General features: G+C 47.6%; 1 protein-coding gene across 1 annotated transcript in view; it reads left to right on the top strand.

The window, feature by feature from the left end:
• Nucleotides 1-17,655, top strand: part of LOC114018353 (ninein) — a 107,798-nt gene that overhangs the window by 51,188 nt on the left and 38,955 nt on the right. The window contains exon 6 of the mRNA XM_043548404.1: nt 3,647-3,767. Within this exon, the coding sequence (XP_043404339.1) occupies nt 3,647-3,767 (121 nt within the window). The remainder of the gene's footprint in view (nt 1-3,646; nt 3,768-17,655) is intronic.

Raw genomic sequence — 17,655 nt, 5'->3', positions numbered from 1 at the left:
TCAGGAGATCTGAGTTTCTAGGGGAACAGAATGTGTGTTTGTGAGTTTCCTTAGGTGTGTTTGTGTGAAAAGGTAACAGATATAGGTACATGACTTAACTCTGGTTTGTTTGTTTGTTTGTTTATTTTTTGGTTTGATGTTATTGTCCATGAGCTATCTTATCTGGTTTTCAGGAAGCATTTTGTATATATGTTTGATACATACATACCTTCTGGGATTCTGTTCCGGTTGGCTAAGTAGTCTTCTTGCTGGAATTAAGAAGTTTAATTTCTTAATTTTTTTACTTTAGGGCCTGTTTGATAAGCTCCCCTTTTTTTAAATCCCTGTGTCTAAAGTGTAGTGTCACAACGCTAGCTTTTGGTACCTTCCACCCCTGAAGATGTGAAACTCAATTATATTGTCAGTGTTATTACCTAGGACTTGTCTAGATGGCCCGTTGCAGTAAGCCAGGGTGTGAATGTACAGCACACTAGCTTGTTGCACAGTAAGTCGACCTGTGGACCCTGCTACAGAGCACTAAAAGTTCCATAGTGTGCTCTGATGTACTCCAGTTCCAAATGGGAGCTAGTGTGCGAAAAGCTAGTGTGCTGTACATTCACACCCTGGCTTGCCACGCACTAACTTGCTGTCTAGACAAGTCCTGAGTGCCTCAAATATACTTGCTTCTTGAGCCAACTCCAGTGTTATGTAGGACTAAGTCTAGAACAGCCTGTCCTCTGGGGCACCCTAGGACCAGGGGCACCGGAACAGGGGGGGTCCATGAGGCCATGGTCCCATCACTTTAAAAGTGCAAGGGCTATGCCCCACACTTTTTTTTTGTCTTAAGGGTGAGCAATGTGGTGGGAAGGAGGCAGAGAGGGGCCAGAAGCGGGCAAGTCCTCAGGGAAGAGGCGGAGTGGGGGCAGGGCCTCAGGGTGAGAGGCCTAGGAGGGGTGGGGCCTGGAGGCAAAGGCTCGGGGCGGAGTGTGGGTAGGGCCACAGAGGGAGGGGTGGAGCATGGATGGGGTTTTGGGGGAGGGACCACAGTCTGGGTGTCAGCAGCCCCCCACTTCTTGGGAGCTTCCTATGCTCCTGCCTAGGACTAATTGTTCAAAGAAGCAAACATTTAAGGTATTGAGAGGTGCTTTGCTTTTCTAAACCTTGTCTTTAGTGTCATACTCGGATGCAATGACTGAAGTTATCCATGGATGCTACTTTATTAGACTTAGTCTAATGTTAGCACTTATTTATGTGATTTAAAAAACAAAAAAATAAAATAATAATCATATACATATGGCCTTTCAAAACATAAATATTTGATTTGCTCCTTTCACCCCACCAGTTGTAAGTTACTTGTCATCTTACATTGTGAGCTCCTTGGAGCAGGGACCATGTCTATCGCTAGCAGTGCCTAGCACAGTGGTCCCCATCTGCTTACCAGAAACTTTTGGGACTACTTGTAATATAAATATTACACAATCATATTTCTTCTTATGTTCCTGATCTGCATTCAGCGTTCGATATCCTTCTCCTGACCCTGATATCGGTAATAGAACGTCTGCCCTAGAGTTCCACTGGACTAAAAGAGAAGGGGCTGCTGGCAGGGCATTCTCAACTGGGCTTCTGTGTCTTTGGAACTCACTTCCCTCCCCTTGGTCTGAAACAACCTTAGGGCATGTCCACACTACAGACTTAAGTTGACCTATGTTAAGTTGACTTACACCACCGCAGTAATTCCTGAGGTGGCTGATGTACACACTACCCTCCTTCTGTTGGTGCACGTCCTCACCAGGAGCCTTTCCACTGACTGAAAAGGGGCAGTGGGGGCGGGGGGGGGCCTGAGAGCCAGCGCGCTCAGCTCTGTGCAGCTCCCCACTGGGAGCCTAGCTGCCCCCCGGGCTCTCAACTACCCACTGGGAGTGGGGGCAGCCGCCAGTGCTTCTCAGCTCCCTGAGTGGGGAGCCGGGCGGGTGCAGCCTGGTTGGGAGCAGGGAGCCTCCAGGCAGCAGCCTGGCTGGGACCGGGGAGCCAGCATGGAGCCATGAAATTGACAAGACAGCCGACAGGCGATGTAAATAATGTGTCACCCTAAGTACACCAACATAATCCCTACACCTCTGGTGAGGGTGGAGTTGTTATGTCGATGTAGTAGGGCACTTACATCAGCAGGACAAGGATCTAGTGCGGACACTGACATAATTAGGTCGATGTAAGTTGCCTTCTTCGACTTGACTGAGTAGTGTAGACCAGCCCTAAGTTTGTTAATCTTCAGGGCATGCTGCAAGGCTCATCTTTTCTTCTTGGCCTGTGGGGAGCTGGAAGAAGGGTGAAATTGGGAGTCCTGGTGGTGGTTTGTTTGCGGGGGGAGGTTATTTTTAAACATTTCTTTCATTTATGTTGGTGCTGGGGTAGTGCTACCATTGGGTCAATTGTTAGTCTGTTATGTATGAGTTGCATTTTTAGGAGTTTGTTAAAGGGTGCCCAGAGCCTGGAATGGGTGTTTTTTTAATGTACTTGTACCTCAGTAAATAAATACAAATGTAGAAGAATCCACACACATTCTATGGTGTGGTCCTCTCCACTCAGAATTTTTATCTTGCTAAACATATGGACTCATTTAGGCGTAATTCTTCTCCTCCATCTTTCCTCCTCCTGTTGTTTATAGCCAGGCATTAGAGTGTCTCACTGTTTTGTGTCATTCCACCCCATTTCAATATCACCTATTTACCAAGCTCCTCTTCCATGACCAGGCTTCCTTGTTTACCTGTTCTTGCTTTAACTCTTCTCCTCTTGGTTTTGATAGACTCTCTAGACACTTATAGTTCATGTTCTTGGCCATGTGCCTATTTTTATTTAACTCCTTAGTCTGATGTCTTGTTACTCTTCAGACTGTATCTCCATTATCTCGCCCTGTCCCTGCTTCCTTCTGTTGCATGTTTTATTACCAGACAGTGTTACCTTTGTATTACTGTCATCATAGCAGATCTCTTAGACCAAACTGAGCAGTTCCTGGCACCTCTTGGCTTCCTGAGTTCCTAGTTGAAATACTCCTCCAAACCCGGTCATTTGTCTACACCAGCAGTCTGCTTCCACTTTAGTCATTGTGGAGCCTGTATCTTCCCTATAAGATCTCCATTCCTCAAAGTGTTCCCCAGTGACACTAAGGGTACGTCTACACAGCAACTAGATACCCGCAGCTGGCCTGTGCCAGCCAACTCAGGCTCATGGGGCTGTTTCACTGCTGTGTAGACGTCTAGGCTTGGGTTGGAACCTCGGCTCTAGGACAGTGCAAGGTGGAGAATCCCAGAGCTCAGGCTGTAGCATGAGCCCAGAAGTCTACACAGCAGTAAAACAGACCCACAGCCTGAGCCCCACGAGCCTGAGTCAGCTGGCACGGGCCAGCTGCGGGTTTTTCGTTGCTGTGTAGGCATACCCTGTGAGTCTTAAAGACATTAAACAATGTTGGATGGATTCCCATTGGACTTTCCTCCTGTTTGTGTAGCTTAAAACTAACTATGACTGATCTGCTTACTTATCCCTAGAGACACTGGTGATTGTGACTTGGCTGGGCACCTAAATAATTGAATATTCAAACAAATGTTGCTGAGAGACTGATCCATTCCTGGGTTTATTATCTCATATTCCTACATTTTTTATTCCCCTCTAGGACACTGAAAGCTCTTCCAAGTTTCCAAAATGTCTAAACATTCTGAAGCATAACAGTGGGTGTTATCTCATGCCCAATCCAGGGATGGATATTCCATATAGCAAGACTGGAACCTTACAAGGTATGTGACTAGCGCTAAACTACAGTGAATGCCTCAGGAATTTCTTAGGCATTGTCTACATTTCAAAATTAAGTTGACTTAAGTTACGTCGATGTACAGCCACCACTGTAATTACAACGCTGATGCATGTCCACACTATGCTCCTTGTGTCGACAGAGCACAAACACAATAGCATTTCTTGCATCCACACAGAGAGCAGTGCACTATGGGAAGCTATCCCACTGTGCAGCTGGCTGGTGCTTTGGGAAGGGTTTGCAATGCTCTTAGGGCAGTACAGCATCACCTGATAGAGATTTCTCAATCCCATCATTCAATGGGCATCCTACTAGATTGCCAGCTGCTTTTCAACTGCCCTGGTAATCTGTGAGCCAGCCATCTCTGTCAGAGCATGGACCCTGCTCTGCTGTTCAGTATTGTGCTGTGTGCTATGAACCCAAGGCTATCGGAGGAGCCCAAAGGGGGGCTATTCGGCTGGGGATGCCTTGAAGGAGCATATTAACACTGAGCCACAGCCATGTGTGTTGCTGTAGTGTGCTGAGCCTGGCATTGTTTGTTTGGACCGTGCTGTGAACCTGGTAATGAGCGCTGTGTGCCCAAAAAGTGACACATTTTAAATCACTTTTTAAAGTAGCACTTGGTAGTCTGACCAAATTGATGTTGCTGAACACCAACACAAGAAGCCCACAGAAGTGTGTGTGTGGGGGGGTGTTTGTGTGAGAGGGAGAGAGAGCCAGTGTGTGTGTTGGGGAGTGTGTGAGTGTGAGAGAGAGACAAAGTGTGAGTTGGGGAAAGTGAGTGTGTCAGCACGCTGTTTCTTTAGGTCCGTGGTATTCACACTGCGGGCTGTGGGCCACATGCGGCTCGTCAGGGTAAGCTGCTGGCGGGCCGGGATGGTTTGTTTACCTGGAGCATCTGTAGGCACAGCTGCCCACAGCTCCCACTGGCCGGGGTTCGCCATTCCCGGCCAATGGGAGCTGCAGGAAACAGCAACAGCACATCCCTGCAGCCTGTGCCACTTCCCAGAGCTCCCGTTGGCTGGGAACAGCGAACCCCAGCCATGGGAGCTACGGGCGGCCATGCATGCAGACACTCAATATCAACAAACTTCCGCAGCCCACCAACAGCTTACCCTGCTGCGTGCTGCGTGCAGCCCACAGGCTGCCGTTTGAATACCACAGCTTTAAGTATAGCACTCACTAGCCTGAACACTTGTTCAGCCAGAAGCAACCAATCCAGGCACCCCCCTGTCCCTGCACCCCAGCTCAGTGGAAACCGGTACACCGTTGGAAGGAGGGGGACACTCTGACATCAGGACACCCAGGACATCAGGAGCGGGACACTCCGACACTCCCTCCCTGGCTCTTCACAGGACATCTTTCCTTCCCCCACTTCCCACCAGCAGCACCCCACCCTGCCTGCTTGCCACTGCAGTCCCAGGGCCACGGAGAGCAGAATTCCGCATTCATGTTTTGATTCTGTGATTCCCTCCAAGTTCTCCTACAGTCTCCTCTCCCCACAGACCAATGAGACCCACCCCTAAAGTCTTGTGCAGACAAGGCCTTAGACAGGGACTTCTCCAAGAGTCAATAATGAAAAAAAAAAAAGTGGTGACCTAACATTTGTGAGGTGCTATGAGGGCCTCAGAAGAAAGGTGGTATGAAAGTTCAAAGGATTCATAAAAATTAGAGATGTGAAATTGCTGCGTACACCATTCAAACACCTGTAGGTGGTGATCTCACTTTTAGTTATATGAGGCTTCTCCATAAGAACCCCAAGGTCACACTGGTTTTCTTTAGCTACCATAACTAATATGCTGCTCTCGTCACCCTAGGTATCTTTCAGCCATGGATGTTTCTTCTGTTTCTTGCTGGATACATGTCATAATACAGGATCATTGACTATGGTGTGGTTACACTGCAATTACAGTGCAGGAAGGTTCTAACTTTTCTTACATGTAATTGCCACTGATTCAGCTGACCAGAAGCTGTACTTAATGCCTGACTTACTTATTGTTATCCCTTTGGTCCCAGGTTTAATACACACACAGGTATTTTTTTAGAATCCTGGCATGTGAACTCTATTGTAACCATCTGTAATTACTATTACATTTAAAAGTGCCTCCATTAAAAGAATGTTGTTCAAGTTGCAAAGTCAAGCACTGAAAAGTTAGGAAGTGCCAGATTCATGGTTGTCCACGCAACCTCTTCCTGAAGTGGGGAGGTGTAAAGGAAAGACACTTTTATAGCTTAGTTTTTTTATTCTGATAAGGATCCCTACCTTCCTCTTTGCTCCTAAATAGAACATCCTGACGTTCTTTTAAAGACAGGACTCTCTCTAATCCATTAAAAGTTTGTTGCTTGAGATAGGGTTTTATCTCTACTAATTTCTTATAGCAGCCTGGTGTCTTGTTTTCGGAGAAGACAATCGTGCTCTTTCCTTGGAACCCAATGTTTTAGATTGATGATCTGCCCATGTGCAATACACTTGCAATTAAAGACTCCCATCAAATATTCTATGCCCACAATTACAATAGCTAACAGTATACACTTGTCAAAATACAGCCTACAAGAAAATAGTATATAAAGTTACAGCAAAGTAGAAACAACGAAGAGTCCTTGTGGCACCTTACAGACTAACAAATTTATTTGGGCATACACATTTCATCAGATGCATGGAGTGGAAAATACAGTAGGTAGGCATAAATACACAGCACATGAAAAGATGGGAGTTGTCTTACCAAGTGGGGGGTCAGTGCTAACAAGCCAATTCAATTAAGGTGGAAGTGGGCTATTCTCAACAGTTGACAAGAAGGGGTGAATACCAAGGGAGGAAAAAAATCACTTTTGTAGTGCTAATGAGGCCAATGTAATCAAGGTGGCCCATTTCAAACAGTTGACAAGAAGGTGTGAGTATCAGCAGGGGGAAATTAATTTTTGTTGTGGCCCATCCACTCCCAGTCTTTATTCAGGCCTAATTTGATGGTGTCCAGTTTGCAAATTAATTCCAATTCTGCAGTTTCTCATTGGAGTCTGTTTTTGAAGTTTTTTTTGTTGAAGAATTGCCACTTTTAAGTCTGTTATTGAGTGTCCAGGGAGACTGAAGTGTTCTCCTACCGGTTTTTGAATATTATAATTCTTGATGTCTGATTTGTGTCCATTTATTCTTTTGTGTAGAGACTGTCTGGTCTGGCCAATGTACATGGCAAAGGGGCATTGCTGGCACTTGATGGCTTATATCACATTGGTAGATGTGCAGGTGAACGAGCCCCTGATGGTGTGGCTGATATGGTTAGGACCTATGATGGTGTCCCTTGAATAGATATGTGGACAGAGTTGGCAATGGGGTTTGTTGCAGGTATTGGTTCCTGGGTTAGTGTTTTTGTTGTGTGGTGTGTAGTTACTGGTGAGTATTTGCTTCAGGTTGGGGGGCTGTCTGTAAGTGAGGACTGACCTGTCTCCCAAGGTCTGTGAGAGTGAGGAATTGTCCTTCAGGATAGGTTGTAGATCCTTGATGATGCACTGGAGAGGTTTTAGCTGGGCGTTGTAGGTGATGGCTAGTGGCATTCTGTTACTTTCTTTGTTGGGCCTGTCCTGTAGTAGGTGACTTCTGGGTACCCTTCTGGCTCTGTCAATCTGTTTCTTCACTTCACCAGGTGGGTATTGTAGTTTTAAGAATGCTTGATAGAGATCCTGTAGGTGTTTGTCTCTGTCTGAGGGATTGGAGAAAATATGGTTGTATCTTAGAGCTTGGCTGTAGACAATGGATCGTGTGATGTGGTCTGGATGGAAGCTGGAGGCATGTAGGTAAGTATAGCGGTCAGTAGATTTCCAGTATAGGGTGGTGTTTATGTGACCATTGCTTATTTGCACTGTAGTGTCCAGGAAGTGGATCTCTTTGGTGGACTGGTCCAGGCTGAGGTTGATGGTGGGGTGGAAATTGTTGAAATCCTGGTGGAATTCCTCAAGGGCTTCCTTCCCCTGGGTCCAGATGATGATGATGTCATCAATGTAACGCAAGTAGAGTAGAGGCGTTAGGGGACGAGAGCTGAGGAAGCATTGTTCTAAGTCAGCCATAAAAACATTGGCATACTGTGGGGCCATGTGGGTACCCATAGCAGTCATAAACACTGCATTTTAGAGTCTAAACACACTTGGGTGTAATAAACATGGGTTTCTGGCCAAAGAGATGTTATCTTCCCTGATACATGGCTTGTCCCTGATGACAGAAAGCAGAAGGCTCAAGAAAATTCTTTAAATTAGCCTGACATTTTATTTAATAAAATGACTAACCAAAAACATAAGCAAGTTTTGTTACATTCTCCAAGCATCGTGGATATGAACATAATTGTAGGTATCTCTTAAAATTCAGTAAACGTGAAGGCAAGTTTGTAATGACCTGTCATTATAAGACCTTTTTACTCCCATCCCACAGGCTCTAACTGCCAGGGAAATTCCGCTCTCACCACACATTTTTGCATCAGAATTGAGGTTTATTCCATACAGCAGTGCTGTGCCAGGGATATGAAGCCTGGATGGTGGTGTGGGGCTGGGATGATATAGGAGGGCCAGTTGCCACAGCGAAAATGGCACCAGAGAGGCCAGCACGAGTCCCAGCCAGGCCAAATCAGTTCTCTGCTCTGATAGGCTGGCTAAACTCCTGTCGGGAAGCAGTAGGCATGAGGAATCAGATACGTGTAACCCCCTTGGGGTTCAGAGAGCATGGCCCTTTTGAAACCTCACACTGAGGTCCCGAGAGGAAGTGCTGGTTGTTCCAGGGGAGGGAAGGAGGGAGAGTGACTGGGTGGGTGTGTCTGTAGCTCCAGACAAGAGGCCTACAGTGAGCAGGCCCTGTGTACTGAAGCAGCGAAGAACCAGCCTGAACAGAGGAGGGATAGGGCAGCTGACGGGGGACACGACAGGACAGGAGTCAGGAGGAGCACTGTGCCAGGGAGGAATCACCTGAGAAGGACAAACTGGATCTGGACCCAGTATCACTGCTGCCAGAGCTGAATGGGGCGGTGAGTACTGGGGCTTGTGACCTTGCACTGGGAATAAGGAGGGAGGCTGTAGATAGCTAAGTGGGGAGCTGTCTCTGTGTGAGTTTGCAGAGAGTGGTAGAAGGGAGCACTGGCGGGGTTTGTTGGGGGAAGGTTACTGGTGCCGAAGGCAACCAGGAGCAGCCAACCCTCAGAGCAGGACTAGAACACTGTCCAGGACTCCTGAACTCTGAGTGTAGACACAGTGTTCAGTGTCTGTCCTGTCATACTGTGGTGCCACCAGGCACAGGGGTCCTCGTGTTGGATGTCATCCTGTTTTGCCACTTTCCCTGTCTTCCCCTATGTTGTTTTTCTCCAGTCATCCCCTGTACATAAATATTTCCCTTTCCTATATTCATTGCACTATTCCAGTGTGTGTTTACTCGGGGGGGGGAGGGCGGGGGGGGGTTGGAACAGGAGCCCCTGGGGTCAAAGTGAGTTTCCCTGCCGCATTCCTGCTTGGGCCTTTTCTTGGCCGGAGCCATCTGCAGAGCAGACTCCATCTTGGCCACGAGGACACCAGTTACATATCTAGAGGCACTGAGTGTATGAGCTGTTGCCAACCTGCGATTATAACAAAAGAAAAGATACGAGCAGCTGAACATAAGAGTAAACCCTTAACTGAGTGCCCAGGACTGCACAGACAGCTTTTGCCGGCCTGCCTGGCTCCAAGCACCAGCAGCAATGTGCTTCTGCTGATAAGGCTCACTATATAATGATTCCCCCCATATAACACTATGGGTAACTTTGGTTCCTACACCAAAGTCCCTACTATCATTAGGTCTCCCTTTCTTTTTAAAATACATACAATTTAACTAAATTTCAACTTTTTACTTACCTGTATCAACTTAATTTAGCATCCATAACTCTAGTCTGTCCCATTAAAGAGTCTATAACAATTAGCCTCTATATCTAGCAGGGTTTTTTATCACTCTGTCTTAAGAGGCAGTAACAGAAGTACCAGTGTCCCATTTCATTTTTCTATTTGAAGTGATCACTTGAGGCTCAGTAGATTCAGTTGACTGGTCTGGTATTGCTTGCACTTCTGAGTTGGATGTTGACCCCGTTTCTGTTTGTTCCATAATTTCATTCCCCCTCCTGCACAATTATTTTAGTGCTCATCAAATTCTTTGTTTCTTCTGTAGACATCTCCTTCCTCTGTCTCAATAAGATATGATCTTGAAGCAGTGTGTTTCTCAATCAACTGTGCTGATTTCCAGGCTCCTTTCTGACAAATACCAACAGTCTCTCCATTTTCCAGAGGTGATAAAGGCTTTGCACCTTTGTCAAAGAAATATGTCTGCTTTGCTTATCTCAATTTTAGGCTAGTTTGTGTGTCTCCTTAATTTAACAACTTTGATGAAGTCAGCAATTTGGTCCGTAGACATCATCCCATAAGGAGTTGGGCAAATGACCCTAAATCTCCCATAGGTATATTCTGATAGTCCAGCAGGCTAAGATAGGGATCTGTGTTATCCAAAAACCTCTTTTATGGTTTGAACTGCTCTCTCGGCCATTCCATTCAGTTGTGGGAGCAACAAAGATGAAGTTTTGTGAATAAAGTCCCATGTCTTTGCAAAAGTTATAAAGTCTCAGGAGCAAAATTGTTGTTCATTGTCACTAATGAGTTCTTTGGGTATGCCATAGGCTTGCAAATATAGATTTGCAGAGTCTGAGGAGAGATACAGTTGTGGGGTCCTAAAGCAAACAGACTTCTAAGTACAGTAGACACTTGTTTGCAGTGTGGCAAAATGGCCGATGTTGGTATGGTGGGTCCCGCACTTTACTTGGCACGGGGGTGGTAGGATGCCACCCCTTGTCTCTGCTCTTGGGGCACCAAGGGCCCCGCTAGTAGCCTGGGAAGGTGGTAGAGGAGGAAAGCGGAGAAGGGGTCTGGGTTTGCTCCTCACTCTGAGCCACAGCTGCGGGTTTTTACCCTCTTCCCCCTTGGGTAGAGTTACCCTCAGTCCTTGACGCTGAGGGAGGGCGTCTCCCTGCCCTGCTGGGGCAGGGTCTCCCTTCCTCCAGTTCTCTAGTCTTTCAAGTCTCAGCAACACACCTCCAAACTCCAGTCCTTTCTCCTTCCTGGCACCACCCTGTCTGCCTGAAGCAGGGGGTTTTTATTAGGTTCCTGACAGGGCCTTAATTGACTACAGGTGCTCCAATTAACCTGTAGTAACCTTCCCTAGTCTACAGGGAACCACGCCTTAATTAGCCTAGGGCGTATGTATCTCCATTCAAACACTCTCCCTCTGCTCCCTGGCCCTGCTGTATCACAGCAGCAACACCTTGTAAGAGCAACCGCTGCTTACAAGCAACATTTCCCCTGTGATCACTTTCCCTACTGTGAATTGTTGACAGTTCCCACAACAGCAACAGCCACTTAGGAGCAATGTAGCAAAAGGGCACCAATGTGTTGCTACTAATGAGCACCTACTGTATTTGGAATCATTATGAGCCAGAATAAAATAATCTGAACCTTGAAACTCAAACAAGTCCATGCCAAGTTTCTGTCAAGGTCTTTTTGGGACCTCGCATGATAGCATTGGTTTCTTTAGATTTTTGTTTCTGAAAGTTTGACATGTTGCAAGACTGTACCACATCCTCAATTTGACTACACATGCCTGGCCAATAGACAGCATCTCCTGCTCACTCTTTACATGGCCCTGCTCCCAGATGACTCATGAATAATAGCCAAGATCTCTTTTATGAGACTTTTCAGAGCTATGATTCTGTCACTTTTAAAGACAAGTCCATCCTGCACACTGAGTTCCTCTCTGTATGACCAATAGGCATGGATATCCTCTGGTACTTCTGGTCTCTTGTCTGGCCAGCCTTGCAAAATAGTTTGTCCTGAGGTTTGCAGAACAACATCATTTGCCGTAGCAGCTGGACATTCCTCCGATTTCTGTTCTGAAATAGGCAATAGATGAGGGGTCCTGTGACTTCAGCTTCCTCTGAACATTCTCCTTCACCACGCGACATGTATGCTCTGGACAAAGCATCAGCAATTGCTAACTCTTTCCCTGGTCTGTATCCAGCTTCCAGTTGATATTTCTGGAGTGTTAGCAACCACCTTTTAATCCTTGGTGTGGCACTGTACAAAGGTTTTCTGAAAACGGCCTCAAGAGACTTGTGGTCTGTTTCCATAGCTACTTTTTTCCTGTAGATAAACTGATGAAATCGAGTACAGCTAACATGTCTCTTTCTATTTGGGCATAGCTCTGCTGTGGAGCTGTCAGAGCTTTATTGGCATAAGCAACAGGAACCCAGTTTTGCAGCAGTACAGCTCCTAATCTGGTAGAGCTTACATCCACTGACAGAGTAACTGGTTCTTTAACACTAAAGTACTTCAGCATGGGTGCCCTTGTATCAGTTCTTTCAACCAGGGGTGGCTGGTTTGTATAATTTTTGGTAATGCCCAGAACGGGCTTGAGTCCTGCCCCTCCCCTTCCCCCCCACCTGCCTAAGGTTTGGGGTGAAGGAGGGGGTGCGGGCTCGGGGAGGGAGTTTGGGTGTGGGAAGGGGTTTGGGGTGCAGACTCTGGAAGGGAGTTTGGGTGCAGGAGGGGTAAGGGGTCGGGCTCTGGGAGTGAATTTGGGTGTCGGAGGGGTGAGGGGTCGGGCCCTGGGAGGGAGTTTGGGTGCAGGAGGGGGTGAGGGGGCAGGCTCTGGGGTTTGGGTGCGGGTTGCAGGCTCTGGGCTGGGGCAGGGGGTTGGGGTGCAGGGGAGGTGGGGGGCGGTCTTTGGGAGGGAGTTTGGGTGTGGAGTGCAGGTTCTAGGCTGGGGCAGGGTGCGGGAGGGGGTGAGGGGAGTTGTGTTTACCTCAGGCAGCTCCCAAAAGTGACCCACACACCCCCATGGAGCGGCTCCTAGGTGGGGGGACAGGAGGTCTCTACACGCTGCTGCCCACAGGCACCGCCCCTCACAGCTCCCATTGGCCGCAGTTCCAATGGCAAAGTCAGTGCTTGGGGAGGGGGGAGCACACGGAGACACCCCCCCACACACAGGGGGTCACTGTGCTGCCAGTAGTGGTGGCAGGGAGCCCTGGGCCCTTTTAAATCGCCCGGGGCGGCAGGCGGGGCCGGGAGTCGCTCCGGGGGAGGTGCATGGGGGCAGCAGGCGGGGCCGGGGGACGAGACCCAGCCCTGAACATTGGTGGAGCCGGGCCCCCGTGCTCCAAATATTCCTGGAGCACGGGCATCACAGGCCCATATAACTCACCGCCCCTGCATTCAACTGTTCATATGCCACCTTATGTACTGGCAACCAGGCGAACTCAACATCTTTTCCCAACAGTTGTCTTAAAGGAGCTGCTACTATTGGTATGTTCGGGATAAATTTCCCAATGCAAGTAACCATTCCAAGAAGTCTTTGTGATTCAGCCTAGGTTGGTGTGGCCATTTCAGTTATTGCAGGAATTTTTGAGTTGTCAGGTTTAGACCTTCTTTTGTCCAGTGAGGCCTCAGACATTTTCTCTCTGTCAGAGCCAATTTCCATTGGCTCTTGTTCAGTCGCAGGTTCCTGTCACAGCACCTGTCTAGAATTCTCGTGAGCCTTTCCTCGTGTTCTCCTCTCGTATTTCCCCACGATAGTATGTCGTCATATTTGGTGGGATTCTTTTTCTACTTTGTCCCGTAATACCACTGAAACTTTATGAGGTGCATGAATTACAGGTGGTACTTGTGAGTTGCCAGGTAAGCACCATAAGCATTCAAATACCTTGTATTCTTTAAATATATCCCAGTCACCTGCTGGTTCTTCCTTTACCATACCGACGCCTTGCAATAAATTTAAACTTGTCGCAGCCTGTAAGCCCAGCATGGCTTGTCAGTCAAATTCCACCACCTGAAATTCCAGCCATGCTTTCTTATCCCGATTCTTACACTCCGAGTTCCTTATGCTACATACTGGCTGTTTTCCCCCTGAGTAGGTTTTCAGATGGATACTCAAGCTGCGAAGTGATTCAGCCCTTAAAGCTTTGTGTAACTTTACAGACATCCCATTGGCCTGTGGCCCAGAACTGACTTTAACACTCACATTTTTTTATCATTTTAATGAGCAAATCCACATTCCACTTGTCCTTGAGAGGCTTAGTACTCAGCGTACCAAGGAACAGATCGTGCAAGTACTCATCTGCTTCTGTGACTGTAGACGTCTGTGCTGGGACTTTCCTTTCCAAAGCTGTACATTTTGGCCAAATGATTGTGTTTGCCACATCATCAGCATTGTTGCCCGTACGCAGGGCAATTCCTTAGGGTCGTGCTCTTCACTATTTTTGAAGTGGGGGCCACTTTGGTAAAAAGCCTTCAACATGAGGGAGGAGGGATAGGGTGCAGGAGGGTATGAAGGGCTGGCTCTGGGAGGGGGCTCAGGGCTGGGGCAGAGGCTTCGGGTGCTGGTTGCAGGAGGGTGTATGGGGTGCAGGAAGGGGTGTGGGCTCAGGGATGGAGCCGGGGCTTGGGGTGCAGGAGGGAGTATGAGGGGCTGTCTCTGGGAGGGGACTCAGGGCTGGGGCTTGGGATGCAGGAGGGGGTACAGGGCGCAGGAAGGGGTGGCACTTACTTTGGGTGGCCACGGCCCCACACTCCCAGAAGAGGCCAACATGCCCTTGGGGCCCCTGCGGGGGCATGTGGCTCTGCGTTCTGCCTCTCTCTGCAGGCACTGCCCTCGCAACTCCCATTGGCCACAGTTTCCCATCCCGGCCAATAGGAGCTGGGGTGGTGGTGCTTGCAGGCAGGAGCAGCATGTGGAGACTCCTGCTCCCCCCACACGGTCGTGTTGGCCACTCCCAGAGTCACGTGGTCATAGGCACCGACTTGCCTCCTCCCCCGAGCGCACCCCGTCCCCTCTCCTCCCCTCCCTCCCGGAGCTTGAGCACCGTGAATCAGCTGTTTGCGGCTCTCTGGAGCACTGGGAGGGTGGGGGAGGAGTTGGTAAGTGCAGGGCCATGGGGGCAGAGGGCGGGAGCTTGGCGCGGGTGGGTGCTCCACACCCACTAATTTGGGAGTGGGTCCAGGGCAGGCAGGGATCTGCCCTTAGGGTCCGTGGGAGCCGCCACTGGCTCGCAGGCCTGGCCGTGAAGAACACTGCCTTAGGGCATGTCTGTGACCGCCTTTATAAAAACTCTCTGACTGCTTTTTTCCCACTTCTCTTAATCACAGGCTTTTATTAGTATCAGGATGCCCTCCAGTCCATGACCGCATGTCTTGGTGTTTGCTAAAGGCTGCAATGTGTGCATAAGTTTTACCAGTTCAGCCAGACCTTTTAACTGTTTTGCAGTCATTTCGTCTGCACAGCATATGGCCACAGCATGTCTGTGATGGTTCAGGATCCCTGGGATGTCACCTGAGGTGCTTAGATACCTCTGAGCCCACTTTCTCTGCCAGCCTGAGCCCCCTTTTACCTGGTCTTGCTGAGCCAGGTCCTCCAGCCTCCTCCAGCCAAGTACACAGGCAGGGCCACATCCAGATGCAGACTGAGATCAGCTCTGGGAAGACTCAGCTTAAGCGATTTATTCCAGCACCCAGATGTTCGCGCCCCTTTGGGGTACAAACCAAAGTTATAGAACGTTTGCCTCCTTCCTCAATGTGAAGGAAGGTATACACAGCCTCTCGCGCCTCCCCCGCCCCAGTTAGAAATTACATAAACTGGGTTATATTAAAAACCAGAAGTAAGTTTATTAACTAGGAAAAGGTGTATTTGAAGTGGTCAAAGAGGTAGCAAACAGAACAAAGCAGGTAACTAACAAAATAATACCAAGCATGCAATCTAAACTAGATTCACTGAAAACTGGTTACAAATAGTAATCTCTCACCCAAGACATTACTTCAGGTAAAGTCCTTCACAGGCCAGAGGTGTCTTTTCTGACCTGGGCCCATCCCCTCCCACCTACCCACCGACCGGCAGTTACAATCCTCTTGTTTTCAGGTGTTTTCAAGTATCTCTTTGGGGTGGTGAGGCAGAGGTAAAGCAAGCTGCAAACAATCATTGTTTCCCTTCCCTGCCTTATACAGAATTTCTATAAGGCAGGAAACCTTTGTTTGATTCCCCACCCCCCGTGGAAAAGTACATCAGACCAAGGATTTGGTTGGTATCAGGTGACCGGGCCATCTGACTCTGTAGCACCCCAGCATCACAGCCAAGCCTTTTCACAGTCCATTGTCTTTGCTGATGGGCCATTAAGCCCTGTCTGGCTTTTCCATTGTAGTCCCTGAAGTGTCATCACTAGGAGTGACCCAAAGCAACAAATATGAAATACAGATACATAGGTCAATATTCCTAACTTCATCTACAAAAAGGCATACAAATGGGATCATCATATTCAGTAAATCATAACCTTTCCAATGATATCTTGCATGTGTCATATTGCATAAAGTATATCTCAGTTATGTCATTCATATCGTAAGCGTATTTTCATAAAGCACATGGAATGCCCCGTCACAATGTTCAAGGGTTAAATTAATCTTCAGTAACCTAGCTCACACTGAGTTTGACACAGTATCACATATGATGCACGAGTGACTGGGTCACAAAATTCTCCGAATTCACAAGATTGTGCTGCCCATTTAAAATCACTCACACATTGGTCTATACATTCCCTTTCTGTCTGACTTCTAATGAAAATTGTGTGCCTCTCATGTCATTTCTCTGCAGTGCACAGTACGCCTCAAACTTATTCTTTAAGGCATGTATTTTTCCTTATCTGCTGCATCAACAAACTGAAAAGTATTAAATACCTTTCTGATTTCTCCACCTGCCTCTGAAGAAATAATGTTGTTTGCAGCTATTCATCTTTTTGTCTGCACCACTCGCAGACAAAAATCCTTGCTTCCTCTTTCTTCAGTTTTCTGCTGCATTTCCTTCAAACACTAACTTTCCTAGAGGCTTCAGTTGGTCCATTTTTGTTTGTTTGTTCTACTCTTTTTTTACTTTTATTTTTGTTCTGACACCATGTAATGGCTGTTGCCAATTAGCCATTATAACATGAGAAAAGAGACTGGAGATTTTAAGTAACAGTAAACACTTAATTTATTACTGAGAACTGCCCAGATGGCTGTTCCTGGCTTGCCTGCCTGGCTCCAAGTGCCAGCAATGTGCTTCTGCTGATAGAACTCGCGCCATAATGATTCCCTCCCATACATCACTATGGGTAACTTTGGTTCTGTGACGGGATCCCGGGGTGCAGCCTGGGACTGTGGGAGCGCTGTGCCCCCTGAACTCTCTCCAGTCTGGGCTGTCTCTCATAATGCCCTGCTAGTGACCAACAGTAAACCCCTCCAGGAGCTATTATCACTCAGTACAAACGCATGTGAAGCCCGCACACCCAGCTAGATTGCACGATTGCTCCCAGAGCTACTCAAGAATCACACAGAGGCACCAACCAGATTCCCCCAACTCCCAGCTCTGTACCTCAGGAATATGCTGTCTAGTTTATTAATTGGTTCACCATTTCATCAATGGAAAGTGGATTAAACCAGCCTTTGTAAAACCTGAGCAGATTTGCCACACACTTCGCACAAACTCACTAGTAAAGATAAACAGTTAAACAAGTTTATTGACTATAAAAGATAGATTTTAAGTGGTATTAAGTGATAGGCAAAAAGTCAGAGTAGTTAACCAAAATAAAATAAATATAAACATGCGGTCTAATCTCTCAACCCGATTAGACTGGGCAACAACTAGAATAAGCAGCTTTTTCTCACCCCACTGGATATTACAGTCCTTAATGTACTGGTTTGTCCCTTAGACCTTTCCAGTCCCCTCTGCTGGAGTCATCAGAGTGACCTTGTTGCTTGCAGCATGGTGGGTGAAGGAAAAAGGCAAAGCATGGTTTTAATACCCTAAGTCCATG

The sequence above is a fragment of the Chelonia mydas genome, chromosome 6 (assembly GCF_015237465.2).
Source record: "Chelonia mydas isolate rCheMyd1 chromosome 6, rCheMyd1.pri.v2, whole genome shotgun sequence".
NCBI lineage: Eukaryota > Metazoa > Chordata > Testudines > Cheloniidae > Chelonia > Chelonia mydas.
Note: the sequence above shows the minus strand (reverse complement) of the source record. Positions and strands in the feature narration are given on the sequence as shown.